Below are 26,336 nucleotides of genomic sequence, written 5' to 3' on the forward strand. Positions count from 1 at the left end.
TGTTTATAAGCCTACAGGTACTTGGGGTGCTGGGGAGGGGCTTCCCCCAGACATTCTTTTGCGAAAGCAGGTTGGAGTCACTTGGATGAGGGGAACTTGGCCCTTCTTTCCCTGGACAGAGACCCCAATTTAGTCCCCTTTGGGGTCTGCTCTCCAGTAGTGCCTATTAGGCATGTTAGGGCCTAGAGTTGAGTAATACTTGATGTTTCATATCTGAGAACTCAGAGAGGGGGCTACACTGGCCCAAGATCACACGGTGGGCTCCCCAGCCTTCTCTCTACCCTCGTGGGTGGGGCCAATGGGGAAGAGGTGAACATTGGGGGTTTGCTGGGGTGGGGGGACTATATTTAGTCCTGCAGAGCCAGGGGGCCCCTGGGAGCAGCTGTCAGTGGGGGGACAGACAGAGGCCTGGAGCTGCATTTAGTCTGGACAGAAATATCCTCCCCCCACCCACCCACCCACTGGCTGGGCGGCCAGGCTGCGGGCTTGTCCCCTGAGGGGCAGCTTGCCTGGGCCTGGCGGCCGGCGGGACAGGCAAGATGACCCGATAGGCTTTTCCCAGCTCAGGTTTCGATGAAACAGGAACCGGAGCCGCAGCCTGGGCTGTGGGGGCCAGGGCAGCCGGAGCCTAGGGGGCCAGAGCGGCCTCCCCCTACTCCCCCCTTCTCCCTGTGGTGCAGCCTCCCATTCTCTGAGGCCTGGGGAAGAGGCAGGTTATTTATCAAGCCAGCCTCCCTGCCGTGTCTGCCTGCGCCTCCCCCCACCTTGCCTCCCCCCACCTTGCCTCCCACCCCCCCCCCACTCTTGTGCTGGCGGCCATGAGCCTAGCAGAGCAGGGTGAGCTGGGCGGGCGGGCAGGCGGCAGGATGAGCTCAGGAGACGTGAGTCACCCCATCCCTAGCAGCCCCACGAGGCCCTGCGGCCTTGCAGGCAGAGCGCACTCACGCACTCCTCACACGGCACACCCAGGGGCACACGCTTGGGACAGACACATTCACTCAGCACACGTAGTTCCACAGGACCCAGCACATACAACCAATGCACACAGTGCGGTCCTGGTCACCTAATCTGTGGATGCTTACAGTCACAGCCCTGGCTTCTGGCATGTACACATGCTGGCACATACGTAGTCACACGTGGGCGTGCTGTACCCCTGGGAAGACCCCAGACACCGCTGCAGTGAAGTTGTATGTCTGCTCCAACTTCAGGACACAGCCCACAACCACATGGTCCCATAGAATCGGGCCAGGAGCACTGACACAACAGAACCTGGCATGTGTGCCCACACATGTGTACACACACACATGCAAACACACATGATACAGTTGGGGCACCACTTACCCAAATGACCATTGGCCAATGTAGAGTCACCTGAGTTCTGTAAGGTAGGTGTGAGAAGGGAGGTGTTTTCTCCCATCCCCCAGGCTGGCTTGGCTTTCTCTAGGGGAAGAGGCCCAAGTGTCAGGCTTGGAAATGTTAAACCCACCCTGACCTCCAGGATGAAGTCTGACCCCGGTAGAGCAGGTTGGGTACAAATGGGGGAGAGATACAGAGGTAGCCAGGAAGAGGAAAGACCTGGAAAAGAAAAGCTGTGGAAGATATGTTTTCCTGGGAGTGCCGAGTGGCCAGCTGCTGCCCCACTCAGGGGGCAGGTCCTTGGGAGTTTGGGGGTACCAGAAATTGGGGGAAGAGACCCCTTGTTCTAGTGAGCTGTGCCCCAGGAGCCTGCCTGTTCACTCTGGCACCCGCTTTCCTCAGTTCTTTTGGCTCCCAGATCTCATCATCTCCCCCACCTTGCAACTGGTACCCTGAGATTTAGCATTCAGACAAATTTCCTGGTTCTTAGTCTACTGGCCTACAAAATGGGTACAGAGTTGACCTGAATACCAGGAGCAGCTGGGCTGCTGGATTGGAGGGATGCCCTCAAGGAGCCTGTAAGTTTCTGCTGTGCATTGGGTCTAGGGTTTGCCTTCCCTGGACTGGGCAGAACTGGGGGCATGTCTGTTTTTCATATACTGAAAAACACCTGTTTTCAGATTAGAGAATTGAGTCTGATGGGTCTGACTTCATGGTCATGAAGGGCTTTAGACACAATCACCCAGCACCCAGACTACAGATCCTTCTGGCTCTACAAGGTTGAGAGAGCCCAGAAGGGGTCAAGAGGAAGGTGGCCGTAAGGTCTTGGGCCCAGGCTAGCTCCCATCTCCTGACCACACAGATCTCCCTCATAAAGGCCTAGACAGTGGTCAGGGAGGGAAGGAGGGGCCCAGGCATTCTGAAGTAAACAAACAGCAATGGTCAGTCAGGAGGATTGGATGTCCTCTGAGCCATGGACTCGAGTGGGACAGGCCTGGGCTCCAAACTTGGCTTGGTCACTGCCTGCTTTGCAATCATGGGCCACTCTGACCTCACTTTTGCCACCTATAAAATGAGTATGAACCTTATCTCTGTGTCTTAAAGCTATGAGACCTGAAATAGATAGTGGGGTGTGGTTCTCACTATGTCTCACCTGGATCTCCAGGTGAATCCAGACCTCCTCCCGAACTGACTGCTCCACCAAAGCTGGCATTTTCCTGGGAGTGGTACCCCACCACAAGGACTCCTTAATTAGACTATCTTGGATTCAGCCTTCTTTAGGGCTGTTCTCAGGGAACGCTAAGGTGTGGGAGTGTAGAGGCTGACCTTGGGGCCACAGGGAGGGGGAGGCATGGGAATGGGTTGGACCCAGGGAGAGGAATGTGGGGTCCTTGGGTGTCTGGACATCCCTGGGGGCTTTACAACATGGGAGGAAGCAGAGTCAACCATAGATCGACTTCTATGGATTGAATAGATATGAGTCTATGCATTCTCAGTTCCCCAACCCACCAGTACACAACAAGGCCACAAGTTAGACTCAGCAGGGACTTACAGGTGGCAGATAGGTTCTTTGCAGGGTGGTGAGGGGCTTGGCAGACACCTATGTGAATGCACTGTTGGGACCACTGGAGACAGAAGTGCTGACATAGAGCAGGCCGGGCTGGGGGCCCAGGGAGGGAGGAGGAAAGGTTGGCAGGAAGTATAGATGCGTTCTTCCTGTGGCCAGAAAAGGCAATGCAGGCCTGGACAGCTGAGTGCTGCCCTCCCTATAGACTTCAGACCTCTACCAATGTTCATCTCTCTTTGTTCCTTCAGGTAAGAGGGCAGGGGAGAAATGATCTCCATGGGGCTGGAGAACTGAAGCACAAGGGATTGGCTCAGATTCAAAGGCAAACAGTGACAGAACTGGGGCCACAACCTAGGTTACCCAGCACTCCAGGCTTGAGCTGTTCTTGACACTCTTGTACTGGCTGATGATGGCAGTAAAAATAATACAGCTGTCATTTGTTGAGCACCTTCTGTATGCTGGCCCTGCACTGAGAACTTCTGTCCTCTCTAGGACCCTGACGAGGGTGGGGCTGTCATCCTGTGCACTTTACAGACCGTGGAATGGGCTGAGCAAGGTCAAGCAACTTCTCTGAGGCCACCTAGAATGTGAGCTGTAGATTGGGAGAAGAAGCCCGATCCCAAAGCCCACTTGGACACTTTCATGGTCTGAAACTGTGCTTCAGGGCAGGGGGGGTCCTACCCATCCCTGTAATCACATGACAAGTAATGTTTCTGGTTGGGCCATCCTCTTCCCCACCTATGCCCAGCTCCATGACTGTCCTAGGGCCCTCTGCTATCTCAGGGCACTCCCCAGGTTTGGACACAAGGGCCTTGGGACTGCTGACTCCTTAGGCCTGGGAAGGGTGAGCCCTGTTGACTCTGGCTTCTGCAAGGGTTGTGATTCATTGGGACTGGGGTAGAAGACCAGGGGATGCACCGGGGAGCAGATTGGTGCCCCTTACGGTTTCGGGGATATCCTTGCACACAAGTTCTGGGAAACTCAATTGCTGTGCTTGTGGGAGCCGCCTGGAGTCCTGGTCAGGGTCACATACCTCCTGCATCCCCCAACCTCCCACCTTCCTGGGGGCTCCTTTCCCTTCTAGGGAGCCCTGCATGGAGTAGTCGAGAAAGTGCCCTTGAGTTAGAGATATCTAATTCTGTACACAGGGGCAGCCAGAGCAGTGACCCCCCACCCCCCAGTCAGTGTGCCAGTTAGCCATCGAGAGCACCAGGCACAGTGTGGCCCTAGGTCAGGACTCAGTAGAGGTCACTGAGTCAGGTTTTTGTTCTGGAAGTTGGTATTGGCTTCAGATGGAGGAGCAGATTCTCTGGGTTTAGGGTCCTGGGCTATGTGGCAAGTCACTTCCCCTTTCTGGTCTCAGTTTCTACATCTGTAAATGACAGACAGTCTGCTGAACACGTTCTCTGGGGGAGGGGTAAGTCAGTCAGACACACACCCACATGCCTTCAGCTGGTGTTCCCAGGTCCCCCAGGCCCAGTGTTCCTGTAGCCCTCACACTGGCCACCGGATCCAGGAGGAACAAGGCAGGCTCTAGAATTGGGCAAGCCTGGATTTTATTTTTTTTTTTTTTATTAAAAAAATATTTTTTTTAATGTTTATTTATTTTTGAGACAGAGAGAGATAGAGCCTGAACGGGGGAGGGTCAGAGAGAGAGGGAGACACAGAATCTGAAGCAGGCTCCAGGCTCTGAGCTGTCAGCACAGAGCCCGACGTGGGGCTTGAACTCACGGACCGTGAGATCATGACCTGAGCCGAAGTCAGGCACTTAACCGACTGAGCCACCCAGGCGCCTCAAGTCTGAGCCTCAGTGTCTTCATCTGTGAAATGGGTGAACCTTGGTGCTTACTTCTGGGTTACTACTGTGAGGATAAAACAAAGTGTGGACAGAGCACCTGGCACAGACTCTGTCGACGGTAGTGACAGTGGAACCCTGACGAATACCCCGAGCTGTCCTCCTGGTTGCTGTCCCCCGCCCAACCTTGGTCTCAGGGATTCTGGGAAGGAGACAGTGCCAGTCTGCTGGCTCAGCCGGCTTGGCCACTGACCTTCAGAGCACCCAGGCTGTCAAGGCCACCCGCCTGCCCGCCCGCCCGCCTCTCTGCCTGCCTGCCTGCCTGCCTGCCGGGCGGGCAGGGAGGGGCGCCAGCCAGGTCTTCGCCTGATGCTACCCGCCCCTGCTCCCACTCTCCTCTTCCTCTCTGCGCCTGTGTGTGAGCTAATTAATCTCAGCCCCTTTGGGAAATTAGAACGCTGCAGCCGCGGCCTCCTCAACCTCGCAGTGCCTGTGCTGCTACTGGGCCCTGCCAAGACCCACTGTGGTTTGGGGGCATGGGGTGGGGGATGGGGGAGCAGGATGAGCTGGGCAGGTGTGAGTCTCCCTGAGCGCCCCCCCCCCCCCCCCCGTCCTGACCAGGGAGCTCTGGCTTTCTAGCTTCCTCCCCTTCCAGACAGCATCCATAAGGACATCAGGCAGTTGCTTCGCTGGGTGAAACTCAACCCCCAGCACCTCCCTGCCCTGGTCCTGGGGCTGGTACGGTCATCCTTCACCCCACGTTCGATCTCGTTGCGGGGTCCTCTTGCCTGCCCAGTTCAGGCTGATGCAGATAGATGTAATTATGGAATTTTGCTTGGGAAATTAATTTGAAAAAGTTAATTAATTGGTGGTTCCGGAGGTGGCAGGCTCCACGCCCAACCAGTCCTACTGACGTCAGTGCTGACCCGCCTGAGACGTGCAGCTTCCTGGGCAGGCTGGGGAGAGGGACCCCAGTGACCTGATTGGGCAGTCCTGGTGCAGGCAGAAGCACAGTGAGGAGGAAGAGGCAGACTAGTATCCTCACCCAGTGTTGGCACCTGGAAAGTGTGTGTTGACTGGACGTGCTAGATGAACTTGGGCATCCTGAGAACTCTGCCACTTGTTAGCATGTTCAACAAGCCATTGTCAAGCTTCTCTATACCAATCCCAGTGTCTCAAGTGTCCATAGCCAGCATAGACAGCTGAATGTTTTGTCCACTTCTTATAAATCTCTTTTCTCAAAACCTCTAAACCTATACCCAAAGGCTTTTCTAAAGGGTTCAAGGGACATTATAGATCCATTGTGCAGATGGAGTAACTGAGGCCCAGAGAGGATGTGACTTGCCCATCTTTTAAGCTCTGTCCTCCAGCAGGATGGCTTAGGGGGTGTATAAAGCTTAGGCTTCTTCCCAGGGGAGGAATACTTCCATGGGCAGCCCCCTTCCAAGTTCCAAGTGACAGGGGCCTTAAAGTTGGCTCTGTTCCCTAAGGAGAGGGCCAGAGAACGTGGCCAGCCCCCAACCCTGGCTCCCCTGGTCCTGTTGTGTCTCCTGCCCCGACCCCACTATCAGACATGTATGTTGCCCTGTGTGTGCATGTAGGGGCTTCCTCCACCACCCTACCTAATCCTCAAGATGACCTAGCTGGCTGAGGCAGGAGCCTCATGCCCCAGGGCTCCCTTTGGTACATAGAGACCCCATTTCTAGTACCTCCTGGCAAGAGCCCCTGACCAAGTTCTAGTGTTTAGAGGAGTGTGGGCTCAGTAAAGTCTTTGTCCAGACTATGGAAGGGTAAGGGCTGGGGCAAGAGGTAGCCATCTATAAAATAGAAGAATGAGAGCCAAATGGACCGTTAGGACAGGTCAGGGATACTGACTTGCAGGAGGTCAGCAAGGTGAGGAACTTGGGCTTTCAAGAGGTTTGGACCTGCATTCTTCCAAGCTGTGTGGCTTGGGCAGGTTCCTCAGCTTTTCTGAGATACTTTCCTCATCTGTTAAATGGGATGATCACATAGGTCACTCAGAGTGCTGTGGTGAGGCACAAGGTGATAGAAGCACTTGAGGTGTCTGGCCTTGGCACCAGGCCGGGTGGGAGAACAGGGAGCCAGTGGGACTGTGCTGGTGCCAGGGCCTGAGAAAGCCCACAGGGTTTTGGAAGAGAATCTGGTGCATGTGGTTGGACCGAGGAACTGGAGGACACAAGAGGAGGTGATACTTGTGGGGCACCCAGGGGCCAACAGCTTGCAGCCCAGAGCCCTGGGGCCCTCTAGGGGGAGTCATTCCGTACAGCATCACTCCCAGATTTGTTTAGCATGTTCCCTCAGGACGTTCCCACGACCCAAATGGGACCTGCAGTTAATTGTGTAGGCCTCACCTGATAGTTGTTCAGAATAAAAGTGACCATCATGGACAGGCTGAGCTGGGCACTTTGCATCCCACAGCACTCTGATGTGGTCTGTACTGAATTTCTTCAAGGTCTGACTTGGAGGCTTGGGTTTAAGCAGGCCATACCTATTCCCTGAGCATCCTGTGTAAGTTGAGTATAGGGTCAGAAGGGAGAAGAAGCTTCTTCAACCCACCTTCCCTCCACGAAGCTCTATGGTACTGCCTTCCAGCTCGTTAGACCATTGGCTGAGTGTTCAGGGCTCTCTGCACAGACTGTTAAACACTCCTGTGAGTGTATCTGTCCATAGGTGCCATATATAGCACCCTAGACTGGGAGCTCCTTGAGGGTGGGGTCCATGGCATCTCTCTGTATCCCATGCCTAGCACAGAGTTAGCTCTAAATAGGATACGGCTGTTTTCCTATTTTGTAGGCAGACAAGTTAAGGCTCTGTGAGGACGTTGCTCAGCCAAGGTGAACACAGCCTTTTGAGGGGCAGAGCTAACCTGGCCCAGGTGGGTGTGGGGCTGCTGGTGCCCTCCTGGGGACCTTGTGTGGGCCTCAGTACCTTCCCTGACTTCCCTGGGGCCTGCAGCTCCTGATCCACTTGGTGGGCAGTGTTCCCAGTATCCAGGCTTAAGCCCTGTGCTCCCGAGAGTGGGGAGTGAGGAATACTGGCATCAGAGTGTCAGAGGGCAGATCTTAATCTCTCCAAGCCTCAGTTTCTTCATCTGTGAAATGGGGATCTTGGTACTTCTGCCTGGTAGAGCTTGGGGATGGGGGAGTGGTTACAAGAAATAATGCATGTGTTCTTAGCTCCATGCCTCCTTAAGTGTTCCGCCATGGTTATTATTATTGTTGACACTGTTATTGTGTTATCATTACATTATTATTCACGCTCTCGGGGCCCCAGTGGCTGCGGTGGCTTTGGGCCTGGACACAGAGCTCTCGTCTGCAGAGAAGGAGTTACAGTTTCTAATTAGTGCCCCAAGGAGAGGGCCCAGGTTTTTATTTTTTCTGGAGGATCCCACCTGCCCAAGGCTTCCCCAGCCCCTGTCATACCCTCCCCAGCCTCAGGTAGGGGGCCTGGCTCCAGGCAAAAGCCTCCCCAAATTTCCCCTGCCACTCCCCCCGCCTCGCAGACCTCTGGGGCCATGAATCATTTATGAGGCAAAAATGAAACCAATTAAGGACAAACTTTGAAAGCCTCTAATTGCTGCGCCTGGTGGCACCGAGGAATGAGGGGAGGCAGGCCTGCTCGGTGCGGAATCTCCTTGGCCCGGTCCTTCCCAGGCCGCCTGTCCCACAGCGTCTCAGGGCGCCGCGTCCTCCCGGCTCCCCGCCGCCTCCCGGCCGGCCGCGGACGTGCCTGCGCGGCTCTGGCTGCTGCGTCTGCCGCCCCGGCGCCCGGCCGGGTCCCAGGCCGACTAATTAGGCCCGGCTCCCCTCCCCGCGCCGCCCGCTCCAGGCCCGAGGTGATGGCGGCTGTTCCTGCCGTTCTGGGGCCTGTGCCCCAGAGCTGGCCGCGTTTCTCGGGGCGGGAGCCAGCTCGGCTCGCCTGGCTTAACCCAGACGAGCCCAGGACGCCCTGTCCCTGAACTGGGAGGCTGGGGCTCCCCACGCCCCCACAGTGGGGTACAGGCGAGGGTAGGCTTCCGTCGGTGCTGGGGCACATGGTTGGACAGTGCCGTTCAGTTTCAGGCAGAGCAGCTCTGCTCAGCACAGCAAGAGTGGAAGGAGCCGGAGCTGGAGGGGGGGTTGTGTGGAGGGGGGGGGTGGCTGATGAGAGGGAAGCTGGGAGATGCAGGGCAAGGGGTAGGGCGGGGTATTGAGCTCCTGAAGTGTTGCAGCGGAACCCACCTCTTCCCCTCAGCTTTGTCAGGAACACAGTGACCTAATGCAGATTCCTTAGCCTTAGTTTCCCTGTTTGTAAATTATCAGGACTGACCAATCTTCTCCTGATTCGAGATTTGAGGAACTGGGCTTTATATCCCCTACTTCCCTCTCTTGTGAGCTCTGGGAGGGTGGAGGTCAGGGTCTGGAGTATGGACCCAGCAGGGCCTGCCTCACTGCCATGAGCTCTGGGCACGGGTGACCAGCCTGCTCGCTGTGCTGAGGGCCAGGCAGGCCCTGGGCACTCAGGCACGTTGTTTGCTGAAACCAAATTTCTGTGCTTGTGTTTTTCCATAATTATATTAGCAGGTGGGATTTTTCCTCGGGGAGGCAGTGGGAGGGGGAGCGCCATGGCAGTGTCCCCGCCTGCTCTGAGCGTGAGCTCACACTCAGCTCTGCCCGCCCGCCTGTAATGATTTTTTAATTATGCAGCCAGTGCTCGGAATTGTTAATCCGCCTCCAGCCCAGCATCCCCTCTTGCAGCTCACACCCCAGCCCCTCACTGGTGTCCCCAGAGTGGTGGTGCCCAGCCGGGTGTCCATCACCGATGCTTAAAGTCCCCACCACAGTGAGAAAGAGGTTAGGCAGAGAGGGCCGCAGGGGTAACTCTGCTCCATGTGCATGTGACAGAACTTGGTGGTGGTGGGGCCTGTGGCTCTCTTTGTCCTCCTTCCCTCCTTTAGCCCCAGCATGGCTTGTACCATGGCTCCAGGATAGCTGTGGCTCTGGACAGGGACAGAGGAGGGATCAGTGCCCACCCCTGAGTGATTTGGCCACACCCATTTCAGAGACATTAGCCCCACTCTCCAGCCTTGTGTGACCCCAAGGACACACACAAGTATGATCTTTGTGTCTGTCACACACACAGTTACACTCTGCTTCCCTTCCACTCAGACTCACAGCTACACAAGCACAATAGCATGCTCTGTGTTTCTCACACACATAGCCACACCTGAGGGCCAGGGTGCCCTCAGGAGACCACATAGCTGCCTCCCGTGGCCTACAGTGCCCTGCCCCCACTCCCTTGCCTTCATACCTTCCACCCCCACCCCCTAACTGGGATGCACTCTGAGGCCTTCCTTCTCCCACCGGGTGCAGTGGCTGCCTGTTGTGGCTGGGCCTGCCTGGACATCCATCGACCTGGCCTGGGGGAGGTGGCGGGGGTGGGGGCTGTTCTGCAGCACCGTGGCGGCGGCTCCTCTCCAGGCGCCCAGCTGTGGCATCTGTCAAGGTCAGATAGCGACTCCGGAACCAGCCGGCTCGGCCCCATGGCCCCTCTCGCCTCATTATTTTTGTGTTCCGGGGCTGCGGCGACACCTCCCTCCTTCCTCCTCAGCCTCCTGCCTCATGCCTGCCTCCCCCACGCCTCTGCAGGGAGGGCCTGCGGTCTGGGGGCTTTTGTTTTCCAGTTTTTTCCACGCTCAGGCCAGGCAGGCTGGGTAAGACGCTGGTCAGAGCTGTTAAGTCTTGAACAACAGGCAAGGAAGGTGCCTCCCTCGTGACTGGGACAGGCTTTGGGCTAGTGGAACCCTGGGTTGGTTTCTCAGGGGGACAAACTGAACGTGGGTGGAACCCAACCCCCACCAAAGCTCAAGCACACCTGTGCGTAGCTTCCTGTTTCCATAGGGGGCCCCAGCACCTGGCACCAGTTCCTGTCTGCACCATCCCCATTCCAGTCAGGCCCCACATTCACATCTCAGAACCCCTAGAGGCCCTGATACAATTCCGTGTGTGCACATGCACACAAACACACTGGTATACACACGGCGGCAGTGTGTTGACACTCATGGGCCAGAAGAACCCACAAACATCTACCCGCCACGTAAACCACTATACTGTACACACATGCACACTGAGGCGTATGCTCACATCCACCGATGTAGATAACACACACTCTACTTGTACACACAAGGAGGTAACACGGTCACAGACATTCACCTGCTCTGGTTTATAAGCCTCATGTATACATCAGTGTTCACACCCACAGAGTGACATCTTGAGTCTGTGCACTCACACCTGGGCACACCCGGAGTTCCCAGACACACACACTCATGCACACAGCACGCGCAGTATCTGACACACCTCCCAGGTGGATACATGCAGATATCCTGGTCCATAGTGCTGCTCTTCACGATACGCACTCCAGCCAGAGCTCACTCCCTGGGGCCCAGTGTTCCTTGAGCACATTTATACCACCCAGGAGGCATTTGTCCCTGAAATGCTGGAGTGAGCTTGAGGCCTCCCCCTTGATGTGCTCTGTGTGTCCAGGGAGCCCCTGGAGAGTGGGAAATGGTGGTTGACAGATGGACTGTCCTACCAGCCTGGTCAGCCTCTTTATGTAGACCAACCTGGGCCCAAGAACACCAAGATGGAGTGTGACGGGGGCGGGTCCCGGGTTCACATGGTGAACTTGGTGGCTTCTGGCAAAGAGGGCGGCCTCGGGTGGGATGGCCTCTCAGGTTCTGTTTCTGGGTCCCTGGCCACCACCAGCTCCCAGTTAGGGTGTGTAAGTGTTGGGGGGATGAGATGTGGGCAGACTCCAGGCCCCCCAGAGTCTCTGGGGTAGTCCTGGCCATCCACTCACTTCCTCCGCCAGCTGTGGACTGCTGTGACCACCCTTGAGAGGGGGAGGTAGCTGGAGGTTTAGCAGTGACAGGGCCCCCACCCCCCAGGAAACTCAAAACCCTGGGCCAGCCGCGGGTGGCGGGTTGGGGCAGGCACAAAGAGGGCCTCTGTGCGGCCCGGCTGGGCTGCCCACAGGATTCTGGGGGAGGAGGCAGGAGCCGGTTTCCGTCCCATTCTGCTTCCTGCGGAGGCCGCCGGAATGCCCGGAGCTCTGGCCTAGCCTGGCCCGTCCGGCCCACCCGCAGCCCCTTCCCCTGTCTTTTCCTGGGCCTTAGGGTACAGCTGCAGAGTTCTCTGCAACAGTGCCTTCACATGTTTGCCCAGAGCCTGAGAGCCATCCCCCAGAACCCATGGGAAACCTAGGGGGTTCCCCTAGGCTGGGCTGAACTGGACCTCATCCTCCAGCCATAATCCCTCCTTCCATGTCCCTCAGAGCCCTTGGCCAGTGTTGGAGAGCCAGGCCTTGGGGTCACACAGACCTGGTTTCCAAATCCTGGCTTTGCCACTTATTGACCTTGTGACCTTAGGCAGGTGACTTTACTTCCCTGAGTCTCACCCTGTAAATGGGTGACAATACTAGTTAAAGAGTTACAGAAAGAATTCAGTGAGAAAATGTGTGTAAAATGCTTAGCACAGTACCTGGTAGAGTGAGTGTGCGTTATTAGGGTCTGCTATTACGTCTTCTGGGGACATAGGATTGGGAAGGAGCTAGATGCTGCTCTCCCAAATAGGTCTTATATATGGGGCTTTTTCTCAACCCTATGACCTATTCAAAACCCTTCTCTCCAGTCTTTAGTTTCCCTATCTGCAAATCACATCACAGGCAGATTCAAGTTCTCTGGGATTTAGAGGATGGGAGGGGGTCACTATCTAGAGTCTTTTCTCTGTGTCTCTCTACCTTTTTCCTCGTGGGCCCCTCAGGGATAGTGACTTTTTACAGTTTGGGGTGAGGAGTAAGATCATTCTCCATTTTACAGATGGGAGACTGAGGCTCAGTGTAGGCGAGAGGTTTGGTCAGGTCAACAGGAAGAGACAGGATGGAGCCAGAAACCTAGACTTTAGGACTCTCGTCCCCTACATGGTCCTGTTAACACCCTTGCTCCCCACACACAAGCCCTGGAAAGATAGATCCCCCTCCTCTAATTCCTTGGCCCACTTATGTTGAGCTAGCCTTCCTTGGCTTACCCAGCGGGAGGGAGATCCTGAGTGAGTGAGTGGGTGGGCTCTGATCCCAGGTCGGTGTCAGCTTGGTCATTACTTTGGGAAACGTTAGTCTAGATCCAGAGGGTCCCAAATGGAGAGGGCATTGCTTTCTCTACATCACAACTGTTTACCGAACTGCCCGCTCTAAATGGGGCAATAATCATCTTCCTTCAGAAGGTGTGTAGGAAGATTCAGTGAGACAAGGAATACAGTGTCTGGCACACGGGAAGTCCTCGTTCCTTAACATATTAACTATTACCCTCCTGGTTCCATGTGATAGACAGAGAAACAGACTCAGAGGCCTTATGCCAAGGTCACACAGAGAGGAAGGACTCTTCTGATCCTTCCGCTCTTCTAGGGAGGGAACCTGGCCTGACAGAGGTACCTGGTAAGGAAGGCTTTGTCTTTATCTGAAGTGTCCCAGATCACTCCCTAGAGCTGCAGGTCAGGGCACACTGCCTGCCTGGGGCCTCAGTGTTCTTGTCCATGAAATGGGCTGACCCCCTCCTCCAGCTGTTTTTTGAGAGCTCTGTAAAGGAGAGTAGAGTACTGTGTACTCCTGGGGTCTTCTTTAGCATGTTTCATTCTTCACGTAATGGGGTTTGTGCCTGCCCTAGGTGAAGGGGTCTAAGAGGGTCAGGGGTATGGAGTCAGGGAAACAGAACTGTAGCCCCCTGCTGTCTTTGGTAGTTGGTCTTGGGGGGTTATTAGTCCTGAGGAAATTCTAGTAGTACTGAGGACGTGTCCTACCCCAGGCCATCTGCTGGGTGTTAGCAGTGGTTAGTGTGTGTTCGAATGTGTGTTCACCTATAGCTGGATGTGTGCCCTGTGCTCCCTAGCGAGGGCTGCATTTCTCCCAGCCTCCAAGACCACTGTCTCCATGTGCATCTCCTTGGGCCTGAGTGGGGCTTTTTTTCCTCTCTGGAAACTCCCTAGGCTGAATCATGGAAATGAGAGACGCCACCCCCAATCCCGCCCTCCCCGCCCCCCCCCCCCCCCCCCGGCTTGCTCAGCTCATCTAAGTTCAACCACCATAGCCTGTGGTCTGTTCTCTTCACCACCACTGCTTTGCCCACCATCAGTCTGTCTGTCCATCTTACCTCCCCTGGAGGCCAAGAAGACCAGCTCCAAAGTTGGTGGAGGGGACATGAAGAGGGTGTAGCAGGGATGTCAGGAGTGCACATGGAAGTGTGGGGAAGAATGTGAAGAGCCAGAGTATGCAGGTCTGCAAAGCTGGCCTGCCCAGACGATGGCGGAATGGTGGGCCCTACTGGGCCAGTGCCTCCGGGTCCTGAAGGCCCCTCTGGAATGCAACCTCCTCCAAGAAGCCTTCTGTCAGCAGGTAGGACGGCTGGGAGTCTATTCTAGCCAGCAAAGGAGCAAGAGAGGATTGGCGCCTTGCCCTCAGACTTTGCCCTTGGCAGTGGTGGTGGTGGCGCAACTCTGTAAATTTATTAAAAATCATTGAATTGTACACTAATAAATGGGTGAATTTTATTGTTTATAAACTATGCGGGGCACCTGGGTGGCTCAGTCGGTTGAGCATCCAAATCTTGATTTCAGCTCAGGTCATGATCTCACAGTTCGATGGTTCGAGTCCCAAGTCAGGCTCCATGCTAACAGATCGGAGCCTTCTTGGGATTCTCTCCCTTTCTTTCTCTCTGTCTTTCGGTCTCTCTCTCTCAAAATAAATACACTTAAAAAAAAAAAAAAAAAGAAAAGAAAGAAAGAAACTATACCTCAGTAAAGCTGTTAAAAAAAAATCCTACCCTTGGCCTCAGCGCCCTGCCCAGTTGGGACTCGGCCAAGCTCCCGACCATACCTCTCACCCTCTTCCTTCTTTTTTTTTTTTTTTTTTTTTTTTTTTGAAGCAAACTCTACCCCCCAACAGGGGGATCAAACTCACGACCCTGAGATCAAGAGTCACATGCTGTACCGCATGCTCTACCGACGAGCCAGGGACCCTTCTTCCCCTTTTCTTAAGAACTGTTTTCCGGCTCATGTCCCCTTTGGTAACCTCCCCTTGTCTTTAGCTCACAGGCTAGCAGTCCCTTCCTCCAGAAAGGCCTCCAGTGCTCCACTTGGTTGCCTTCCTGCTCTCATTTCATATTGGTTCATGTGACCACTGGCCAAGCTCCTGTGTACTCCTCCAGGGCCGTGCTGGGTCTGTATCCTGCACTGTTTCCCCAGTACCACAGGGCATGGGGCCGCTTTTGGGTAAATGGTAGTGGGATGTGTGCATGTCTCTGTGCAGACAGCGTCATGCCTCCCCCCCAGTGCCCCTTCCCCCATTGCGGTCTGGCCCAAAGGCCTCAGGACAGAGCCCTGCTGGGGATGAATCCTGGCTCACCTGGAGCTCAGGGTGGAGGGAGGGCATTATCATCACCTCTGGTGACTTCATTGCCAGCTGGCATTATGAGGTCAGTAGCCCAGGATTCCAGGTTCCTGCCTGGGCATCTCCAAGCCCCCCAGGTGAAGACACGACACTGGGGTCTATGACAACTCATCCCCACAACCACGTAGAGGTGACAGGCATGGTAACAACCCTGGAGGGTGGGGGCGGCCTTGGGATTGCTGGGTCACCTTGCCCTGGGCTACTTTGTCAGTTGCACAGGTAGAGAGCAAAGGTAATCCCAGAGCAGGGTGACTAACACTTAGATTCTGGGTTCAAATTCTAACGGTCTTGGGTACCAGCTGCTTGACCTTGGCCTGACAGCTTGAACCTCTTTGAGCCTCAATTTCTTCATCTCTCAAATTAATTATTTCTGTTTTGCTGGCCGCTGGCTTCTGGGAGGAGTCAGGGAAGGAGAGCAGACATGTAAAGCATAAGAGTGCAGGGACTGGTACACAGTAGGTGCTCAATAAATGCTACCTGATAGAGTTAGTTAAGAGACCCTGGGTGTCACTTGTTACTGGGAGCTAGTTGAAGTGGGGTGGGTCTCTGTCTTCTGGTGCTGGCTAGGGCCTGAGAGTAGAGGCAGGGGGCGGTCCCAGTGGCAGGAGAGTGGCCCCAGCTTTGACTTCCTCTCTTCCCAGTTTTGCCAGTAAGCCAGAGCCCATAGGAGGTTGGGCCACAAGGCCAGGCCCTGAGGCCAAGAACCCATTGACCCTCAGCCCTCCTTCCTATCTATCTCTGCTTCCCTGGGCCTGGGCCAGAGTGGGCTGGGGACCACCCACCCCCTGCCTCCCTTTCAGAGCTGTGGGCATATCCAACTGCTTTCTCTTGGTCCTCAGGTCCCCGAGTGTAGGATTCTCTCCCTCAGGGCTGTTTCTATGTCTGTCAGACCCTCAAGTCTTCAAAGCTGGGCTAAGAGCCTTGGATCTCTCTGAGCCCGGGTCCGTCCATTTTCTGCTTCCCATGAAGCTCTGTTTTCTAACCTTGACCCTTTGCCCTGTCCTCTCCAAGTCCCCCTTTCTCTGACCCACCCCTCAAGTTCTCTGTCTCATGATCCTCCCGTAGCACCTGTCTCTGTTCTTCTGCCCCCATGTCCCCCTCTGCCCCCCAGCTCTCCATGACGGGTTACCCCCCCACACCCCCCTCATCCCCCTCCCTCTGGGCTCTGTCCCCACCCGTCAGCCCCTGGTCCCAGCTCCCGGCCGGCCCGGCTCCTGCATGGACAAAGGGGTCCTTTGTGGGCTGACCGCGGCTGGCGGGGCGGCGGGGCGCTGGCTCCGCATTGCTGATGAAACGGAGCCCTTTGTTGTCCCTCCTCAGGCGCAGTATTTCTTTTTGGGGGCTGGATGCGTTCCTGGCAGGGCCGATGATGGATGCGCCCGCCGCCGCCCGCCTGCCCGCCAGCTTTCCCTCCCGCTCATTCCCGCTCCGCTTCAACGCAGCCCCAGCTCCTCCCCTGCTGCCTGGGCACTGCCAGGCCCTTCGTAGCCTGGGAGGGGGTTGCCGTGTGCCTTGCAGTAAAGGACTAGGGCCTGGGAGAAGGTCTTAAGTCCTCCCCTTTCGTGAGTAGAGCAAACAAGCCCTGTGGTCATTGCTCCACTGGGACCAGGGCATCAGCTTTTCCTAGGGTCTAAAGGAGAAGATGAGCCAGGTATAGGGGCAGATTTGGAGCAAGCTTAGGGACCAGGCCTTGGGGACTAACTAGATGTTGGTATTTACCCACTCCGGGGTTTGGGGACAGAATTACCTGTGTGCCAGTCCCCCTTCTGTACTCCCCACCTTCAGTTTCTGTGGCTGACACATCAGTGTTCTGCCTGCAGCACCTGTTTGATGACATATCACGTCGTCTGCTCCATAGCTCAGCATGTCCCAGGACATGGGGGGGCTGGGAGAGGGTAATCCCTGAGGAAGGACAGAAAAATGAAAGATCAGAGAAATTCAAAGAAAGGGCCAGAGATGAACAGAACATGAGGTTTTGTCCCTACCATGAGAGTCAGGATGGAGACAAAAGCAGAGAGACTCAGCCAGAGCACCAGCCCTGAACGCAGGCCCGTGTTGGAGGGAGCTGACTTCTAATTGACCTGCCCGCCCTGTACACAGAGCCAGATCCTGAAGCTGGGAGGAGGGAGGGAGGGAGTAGAGCAAGAGCAGCGTTAATGCAGCTATCGATTTCTGCCACCAGCCAGCAGGCCGCAGAGGCGGGGACACACAGGGGGGCTAGGGCGCAGACTGCTCCCCCCCCACCTCTCCAACCCAAGGGCTCCTACCTTCTTCTGTCTTCTCCCCTCACCATGTCTGGGGCTGCTGGAGCTTGCTCCAGAGCAGGGTAGTTGAGCTCAGATGGGCAGGGGCAGTTAATTTGGGGTGACAGTCTCTAGCCCTGATCTCACTGGCCCTGGTCTCCAGCACCTAGCCAGGTGTCACTGATGCCCAGAGGGGTACTGATTTCTTAGCAAGGGCCTGAAGAGCCAGCCTGGGCTTAGCCCTCAGGAGGTGGGACAGAGCACAGCTATCCTTGGGCATACATCATCCCCTTCCTCTTACTACAACTCTGATCTCTGTGGTACCCCCAGCCCAGCCTGGACACCTTGCCAGGCCCTCCTGGGTTTGTCCTGGTAGAATGTGCCAGCTTGCCCAGCTCTGCCTTACCACCCATCTACCTTCACTAGGAAGGAGCGTTCGTGGGCCAGTGCTCTCTGGGGAGAGGCAGAGAGCGTCTGGCTGTCTGCTGACGCCTGCCATTTTCGACTCACTCAGGAGCCAGAGCTTTTCCCTTTCCTATACGCACTCCTCCTTGTGGCCACTCCTTAGCAGCCCTGCCTGCTCAGGGCCTCAATTTCCCCCTGTGTAAGTGCAGAGGGTTGGACTAGATGACCTCCCGGGACCAGGACCGGCTGAGTCCTGTGACTGGGGAATGGTGGGGTTGCCTGGGGACAAAGATGTATGTGTGCCGGCCCCAATCCTAGGGCGGGACAGGCCCAGCCAGATGTGCGCCTCCCCCTTGAGCCGCCAGCTGCTCAGGCTGGGCCCTCTCCTCCCGCCCTTCTCCCAGGGGTTGCTGGGCCACGGCAGGCGGGCAGGCAGGCAGGCAGGCAGGCAGGGAAGGGATGCGAGAGAGCCAGGGCTGATGAGGAAACGGCCGCTCCATTCCTTCTGGACAGTTCCTCCCAGACCCAAGGAGCCTGGCTGCTCGCTCATAAGCCTTAGCCCTGGGGCCTAAGCAGAGCAGGCTCTGTCCTAGAAAGGGGCACCTCTGAAACATGGATGTGGCCCAAGAACAGGCTCTGCTCCCTGGAGGGTCACACCCACTCGTCCTAGCCTGCACCAGCCAGAGGCCCTTCCTGCCCACAGCCTACCCCAGCTCTGAGCTCTCACTGGGACCTCATCCCAGACCCATCTGGGAGCCAGGCTGGAGCACAGCAGGGAGGCCTGAGTAGAGACAAGAGTGGGGTCTGAGGTAATGATGACTGTGGCTTGAGAGTGAGGAGGAATCGTGTGTTCGATTGTTACACAGTGTGTCCCCGCATTCTTACAGGAGAAGGATTGTCCTCTGGCACAGTGCTGCCTGCCCTCTAGCAAGAGGATACATGCTCCTTGAAATAAGGATCCTGTGCGCTATTTGGTAACCCCTGTTAGAGTCACTTTACTTTCCCTGCAGGACTTGTCAGAGCATTGAGATAGATAATCAGTATGTATTAGGAGTTGCCAAATGAGGGCCTAGGAGCAGCTTCCCAGATTTCTGGTCTATGTGTTCAAGCTTTGCAGAGGCTGTTCCCAACCCCTCTTTGTAGATGGGTCACAGCAGGAAGATGAGGAAGCAGAAGGTGACTGTATAACCCTCTGAGGTTCATAAACATCTCTAGCTCTTCCCTACTACCCCAGCCCAGGAAGAAGTGGCTGCAGATCTAGGCTGTACGGATTCAGGCTGGGCTTCCACCATGATGCTCATTAACTGTAGATCCCTGCTCAGTTCTAAACCTTATGTAAAACGGACTATTCCTAGCCACTACTTCAAAGGGTGCTTGTGAGTCTGAACTGAAGTAGTACAAATAAAAAATACCTAACCATGTTGGGTCTGGCACTTAAATAAATGGCCAGTGGGGCTTGTGGTTGTTACTACATGGGGGTACAGTTGTTGGTAGTGGTGGTGACGTTGGGGAAGGAAGTGTTTACTGCTGCCCTGACCCTATACTCTTTTGTCCCGATAGAGTGAAGATCCTTCCACGTGGACACCTGACCATGTGCCTGCCCTGAGCAGCAGGGCCCCCCAGCCATCTCTGTTGTGGGCAGCAGGGCCCGGTGCTCGTCTGTGGACCCCCCGCAGTTGGCAGGCCCCCCCCAGCAGCGGGCTCTGGGCCTCGGCCCCACCATGTCGAGCCTCGGCAGTAGCCCCCAGGACAGCGGTGGCAGCAGCAGCAGCAACAGCAATGGCAGCGGGAGCAGCGGCCCCAAGGCAGGAGTGGCTGACAAGAGCGCGGCGGTGGCCACTGCTACCCCAGCCTCGGTGGCGGATGATGCACCACCCCCAGAACGTCGGAACAAGAGCGGCATCATCAGCGAACCCCTCAACAAGAGTCTGCGCCGCTCCCGCCCTCTCTCCCACTACTCTTCCTTTGGGGGCAGTGGTGGCAGCGGCGGTGGTGGCAGCATGATGGGCAGTGAGTCTGCTGAAAAGGCTGCTGCCGCTGCGGCTGCCGCCTCCCTGTTGGCCAATGGGCATGACCTGGCGGCAGCCATGGCTGTGGACAAAAGCAACCCTACCTCAAAGCACAAAAGTGGTGCTGTGGCCAGCCTGCTGAGCAAGGCAGAGCGGGCCACGGAGCTGGCAGCCGAGGGACAGCTGACGCTGCAGCAATTCGCGCAGTCCACGGAGATGCTGAAGCGCGTGGTGCAGGAGCACCTTCCGCTGATGAGCGAGGCGGGTGCCGGCCTGCCCGATATGGAGGCCGTGGCGGGTGCTGAAGCCCTCAATGGCCAGTCCGACTTCCCCTACCTGGGCGCCTTCCCCATCAACCCGGGCCTCTTCATCATGACCCCGGCGGGCGTGTTCCTGGCCGAGAGTGCGCTGCACATGGCCGGCCTTGCCGAGTACCCCATGCAGGGAGAGCTGGCCTCGGCCATCAGCTCGGGCAAGAAGAAGCGGAAACGCTGCGGCATGTGCGCGCCCTGCCGACGGCGCATCAACTGCGAGCAGTGCAGCAGTTGTAGGAACCGAAAGACTGGCCATCAGATTTGCAAATTCAGAAAATGTGAGGAACTCAAAAAGAAGCCTTCCGCTGCTCTGGAGGTAACGGCGCCTTAGAGGGAGGTGTGTGGGCTCTTGTGTCTGTCTGGCAGTCCAAACCCACCCCCCAGCCCCCCAAACCCGCTTTTCCTACCTGGGCGAGTGGGGGCTGCTCAGCCAGTCCCTGGGCTCTCGGGTTCTAGAGCAGGCTCCCAGACACCAGTTCACTGCCCAAAAAAGTCAGAGCCACATCCTGAGATCTCATTAGGTTGTAGTTTGCAAGGCCAGCATAAAGTTCCAGGAGGGGGCCTAGCACTTCCCAGCCAGGCCCGGGGATCCTGAACCCCCTCCTGGAGTTTTGGGCCAGCTACTGATGTTCCCATGTAGGTCCAAAGTTGCTGACTTTCAGACATATTCTAACGTTTCCAGTCCATAACCTAGGATGCTGGGGGCTCTTCCTTGTCCCACTTGAGGGGTTCTCTCCTGTGGACCATGTGGCTTTGAGGGGTAAGCCCTTCACGTGCCCCTTCAGAGCCTGGCCTTTCCCCTAAGGCCACCCAAGGATAGAGCGGCCCCAGTGCTCACTGCCCTGCTCTAAGGCCTGGAAGAACCCTGCGTCTAGACATCCAGTTGACAGATTTGGGGTTTCTTGGGGCCCCACGGTCAGTCTGGCTACACAGGTAATGGCCACGGGTCCTACGGGCCTGGAGTGAGGGGGTTGCTGTGATCTTGGGGTGTAGGCAAGGCCTGTCCACCATGGGATGATCGGCTTAGAGCAGGCAGAAGGGTTCCCAAGCTGCTTTCTTTCTCTCCACCCTCGTGGCAGAGCTTGTCCCTGTGCCCCCAGCCGTGGCAGCCTAGCTGTGGTGCCAGGCCTGGGTACAAAAGCATCTTTTCAGCCTGCTGTCCCAGCCCCGGCCCCGCCCCTCTATGAGTGGGCTGGACGCAAATATTCAGAATGGTTGGAAAACAATAATGGCATCCCAGCCATGGCTACTCCCCACCCCCAAGCCCCAAACCTCATATATCTGCTCTCCTGCCCAGAGAATACACCTCTATGCACACAGAGGCACTCACCTCTCATCTAGTGTAGACACACACATGCGCGCACAAGCGCACACACGGCCCTGCCCAGTACCCAGTCTTACTGTAGGTGCACAGCAAATCCCCTTCCTCCCCACCACACCTCCGGACACACTACACACCGTGGCATCGCTTGAGGCACACGTCCGTATGCTTACATGCTCCCTCGACAGAAACATGCACACAGCCCCAGATGCACCACAGCCACTCGGCGCTTGTAGCCTCTGGACCAGGGGAATGGGTCTTCCTGTTTGGAAGGAGGGTTCCTGGACACAGTGGCTCAGGGGGCCTCAGGGTGCTCCGGGCCCTCCAGCGGCCCAGCGGGTCAAGGCTTCTTCTCTGGCCTGGTCAGGATGGCAGGAACTCCACGGGGTGGCTGCCTTTACTCCATGCCCGTCCCTCCGCCATGAGGCCGTCCACGGGGGAGCGTCTTTGCATCAGGCCCCGCCGGACCCTGACTGAACTCTCTCCTTGTTTTTGTCTCCCGCCCCCGCCAGAAGGTGATGCTTCCGACGGGAGCCGCCTTCCGGTGGTTTCAGTGACGGCGGCGGGAACCCAAAGCTGCCCTCTCCGTGCAATGTCACTGCTCGTGTGGTCTCCGGCAAGGGATTCGGGCGAAGACAAACGGATGCACCCGTCTTTAGAACCAAAAATATTCTCTCACAGATTTCATTCCTGTTTTTATATATATATTTTTTGTTGTCGTTTTAACATCTCCACGTCCCTAGTATAAAAAGAAAAAGGAAAAAAATTTTAACTGCTTTTTCGGAAGAACAACAACAAAAAAGAGGTAGAGACGAATCTATAAAGTACCGAGACTTCCTGGGCAAAGAATGGACAATCAGTTTCCTTCCTGTGTCGATGTCGATGTTGTCTGTGCAGGAGATGCAGTTTTTGTGTAGAGAATGTAAATTTTCTGTAACCTTTTGAAATCTAGTTACTAATAAGCACTACTGTAATTTAGCACAGTTTAACTCCACCCTCATTTAAACTTCCTTTGATTCTTTCCGACCATGAAATAGTGCATAGTTTGCCTGGAGAATCCACTCACGTTTATAAAGAGAATGTGGATGGCGCCGCGTCGAGAAGCCCCTCTATCCATCCACACGTGCAGAGCTGCGGCGAGGAGCTCACAGAGGGGGAGGGAGCAGCCCACCCACCCCTGGGCCCAGGCCAGCCATGCTGCACTCGCGGTACCCAGAATGGGATCCCCTCTACCCCGACAATGATGATTTTGCAAAAATGAAAGTTCTGTTCCTTTATCCATTGAGATCTGGGGAGCCCGTGTCTCAATATTTCCGATCCTGGCTACTTCCCTTAGAGAAAATAAGTCCTTTTTTTCTGGCCTCGCTGATGGCAACAGAAGAAAGGGCTTCTTTGCGTGGCCCCCTGCTGGTGGGTGTGGGTGCCTGGGGGGGCCCCCTTGCCCACGGCCAGCTTCCTGCTGATGAACATGCTGTTTGTATTGTTTTAGGAAACCAGGCTGTTTTGTGAATAAAACGAATGCATGTTTGTGTCACGAAGCACCGATGGCTTCTTGCTCTCCGGTTTGGGGGGCTGGCTTGGGGGCTGTCGCTGGGCAGGGGTTGTCTGGAGCCACCTTGAGAAGAAAGAAGGATGGCTTGGGGACATTTAGAGTGGGGATCTCTTGGGTACTGAGGCCCTGTGGTACCTGAAGGGGGTCAAGCAGGAGCAGCCGGCCTGGCTGACGTGGTGAAAGTGCTGTTAAAGTGACTGGTACTGGAACATCTCGTCTGTCCGGTTGTACCCCCTGCCTCAGAACCCGGACCTCCGGGGACCTTCACTCACTTGGGGCCACCATCTCTATTTACCTAAAGTCGTCGGGGCCTGATCAGTGCAGAGCAGCCCACAGTACTGGAGGAAGGGCCCAAGCTGCCTGTTCGGTTTCTTTCTTGCAGGGGTCTACTGCTCCCCCAACCGCTGCGGTGACACCCCAGGGAGCAGGTTTAGCCCAGGTTTGTGGGGACCTGGCTGTGCCCAGAATGCATGCAGAAACCTCCCTACCCCCACATACCCCTCTTCAGGCCTGAGGGCTGGCTGCTGGACTGGGGCCTGGGGGGATCCTTGGCTTTGGTTCTTGTACGACTTTCTCCACCCCCAGAAAATGTGTTGGCGCAAGGTTGTCCGCGACCTCAGAGGCCAGATGTCTGGGGAAATCACCACATAGCCACATGGTCTACGCCAAGGCAGCCTGAACAGGAAGGAGTGACAGCTGCATGGCCCCCACCCCTGCATATCACAGAGGCCGGCCTGCAGGATGAGACCTATCATCCACCTGACGTGGAGGCCTTCTTCCCACCCAGCTGCTTTGAGCCTGGCTGAGATGGAGGCTAGACTTGAGGAAGGACTTCCTGACAATGTCGGGGCCTCGCTTCAGGTGGGTGAGGGCTTTCAGGACGAGGGAAGGGGCAACTTCTGAAGCTGAGTGGGCAGCGAGCTGGGCGAGATGAGCTGCCTCTTGCTATTGTTCCTGGGAGGAGAAAAAGCAGCCCATATTGGGTGGGGGCTCTGACCCCCAACCCCTTCCCAGTGTCACAAGCTCCCTTAGAGCACCAGGAGCTCAACAGCCTGGCCTGGCACAGCAGGGGCAGGCGGGGGTGGTAGGAGGCAGCTTTCAACTCCAGCTCTGCCTGGGAAAAATTCCCTTTCATGTGGCTGCCTGTGATCTCTCCAGGCGGCTCTGCCGAAGGGGGGCGTCCAGCGGGGAGTAGGGGGAGGTGTTGTAGCCAGGAGCACCCTCATCCCCTGCAGGAGGCAAACTGCAACACCTCCAGATCCTCGAGTGGGTGGGGAGGGTCCTCCTTGGGGGCATCAGGGTGGGAAGCCTGGCCAGCAGGGGGCACCCAGGCAGGACGCCCCCGCCTGCCCCCGCCCTGCTGCTGGCAGTACACAGGCCGCAGATGGCCTCGGCCAGCCCTCATTGGCATGCCTACAGGTGTGGGGTGGACGGCTCCAGTGCCAGCCCCGAGGGGGGTGCTGTGACTCAGCCAGGCTGTACCTTTTAGTGTGCCAACCCACAGCCCAGCCATGGCTCCTGGGCCTACCCCTCAACACAGAGAAGCCCTAAGCTTGAAGCCCCTCACCTCTTCCACCTCTTCCAACTTGGGCCTCTGTGCTCTGCTTGTGGAAATGGTAGGCCAGCCCCTCTGTCTGGAGGAGGCGTAGGCAGGGGTGGGGATGGCTGTGGGCTGAACGCAAACGCATGATGAGACCTCAGTTACCTCATCTGGGAAACGGGGACAGTAATAATCTCTCCTCCATAAAGTTGCCTGAGGTTGAAATGAGATCACTCTAGGGAAGAGCCTGGCTCATCTTAAGCACTCGGTCAAATGGCAGCTGGTGTTGCTATTTTAAAGCTATTCACCTAAATCTCACCAAGATGTCCCCCACCTTCTGCCCAGGGTGTGGGTCCTCCCTAAAGCCCTAGCCACCTCACCTCCTGCCTCCCACTTCTCCCTGCCATGGGGTAGCTGCTGCCCCTTCCCGCGGGCTCCAGCCCTGGCCAAGCCCTGCTCCAGCATTGTCCATCTCTGCCCATTTCTGTCTGGCTCACTGTCTCCAAATCTCCATCTTGATGGTCTCTATTGGTCTCTGACTCTCTTCTCTGTCTCTGTCTTACCATCTTTCCATGTCTCTGAGTCTCCACTTGTCTTCCCTGTATCTTGCACCTCTGTGTCTTCTGTTGCAGGCTCACCCCTGCTGCTCTCCCGCTGACAGGGAAGTACTTAGAGGGAGGCTCCCTGTGGAGCTGTATGTCCAATTCCCTTCCCTAGGGGTGCCCTCCACTCCCCACTGCTACAGTTGGGAGCCTGACTTCCTGGTGACCTGGGAGTCTTCAGCCCATGCTCTCCTTTCCTCTACCTGGATGGCAGGGGTGGTTGGGGGTACACCCGAGGAAAGAGAGAAACCCAGCCTCCGTGTAACCATGTGTGTGAGTGTGTGTGTGTGTGTGTGTGTGTGAAACAGAGAAACAGACAGAGAGACTTCAAGGCCCTGACAACCATGTGAGGCCTTGTGCAATAATGTGGATACATGTGACACGAAAATAGATCTGTGACAGTGTGTGGTAGGCTATGTGAGATCTCATATGGCCATGGGTGAACGTATGACATCAGCAGCCACACTTTGGGGTATTTTGTGACATAGCATGTGTAATCCTGTGACACTACAATCCTGTAGCAGACCCAACGTGATACCAGGTTGTACGGCTCGATGTGTGACATTGGGTAATTCCATGTGTGACATTGGATATGCAACACTGATATTGTATGGCATGCATGACCCTGTGACAGACACTGGGTGATTCTATGTGGCTTGGGACATTGTGTCTGTGTAACCATCATGGGTGTGGCCCGAGACTGACACCAGGGATTCTATGTGAGTGTATGATGCCAGGTTGTGACCGTGCTGTGACCCTGTGACACCGCTTGCATGACCCTGGGCGTGTGCTCGTGACGTTGTGTGTCAGTGTGCACCTGTGATCCCCTCGGTGATGCTGACACTATATGCCATGTGTGGCTTTGTGTACAACATTTCCTGGGTCTCCGCCTTGACGGCGTGCAACTCTGAGGACAGAGTGGTGTCCCTGGCAGCCCCTCTTGCCCACAGCCGGGCCCTGAGGCCCAGTCTGAGTGGGGGAGCTGGTGTGGGGGCAGCAGGCGCAGTTCCCACGGCTGCCACAGCCCCTCTCCCGGCCCTACCACCAGTTTCAGCTCCACAAAATATCCTGGCAACCCCAACCTCTTTGTTCTCTGCGGCCGCCAAAGGCCTCTCCTCACCCCAGCCTGCCCATC

The 26,336-nt window shown here is 56.2% G+C and overlaps 1 protein-coding gene across 1 annotated transcript in view; it reads left to right on the forward strand.

The window, feature by feature from the left end:
- The window catches only part of CXXC5 (CXXC finger protein 5), a 34,977-nt gene extending 11,940 nt beyond the window's left edge, over nucleotides 1-23,037 (forward strand). The window contains exons 2-3 of the mRNA XM_047085603.1: nucleotides 19,424-20,502; nucleotides 22,020-23,037. Of these exons, the coding sequence (XP_046941559.1) occupies nucleotides 19,585-20,502; nucleotides 22,020-22,064 (963 nt within the window). The 5' untranslated portion in view covers nucleotides 19,424-19,584 and the 3' untranslated portion in view covers nucleotides 22,065-23,037. The remainder of the gene's footprint in view (nucleotides 1-19,423; nucleotides 20,503-22,019) is intronic.
- Nucleotides 23,038-26,336: the final 3,299 nt, after the last annotated feature.

Source organism: Lynx rufus, unplaced genomic scaffold (assembly GCF_022079265.1).
Source record: "Lynx rufus isolate CCGP_SWC_20201006 ecotype Redwood Valley unplaced genomic scaffold, mLynRuf1.p SCAF_1, whole genome shotgun sequence".
Taxonomy (NCBI): domain Eukaryota; kingdom Metazoa; phylum Chordata; class Mammalia; order Carnivora; family Felidae; genus Lynx; species Lynx rufus.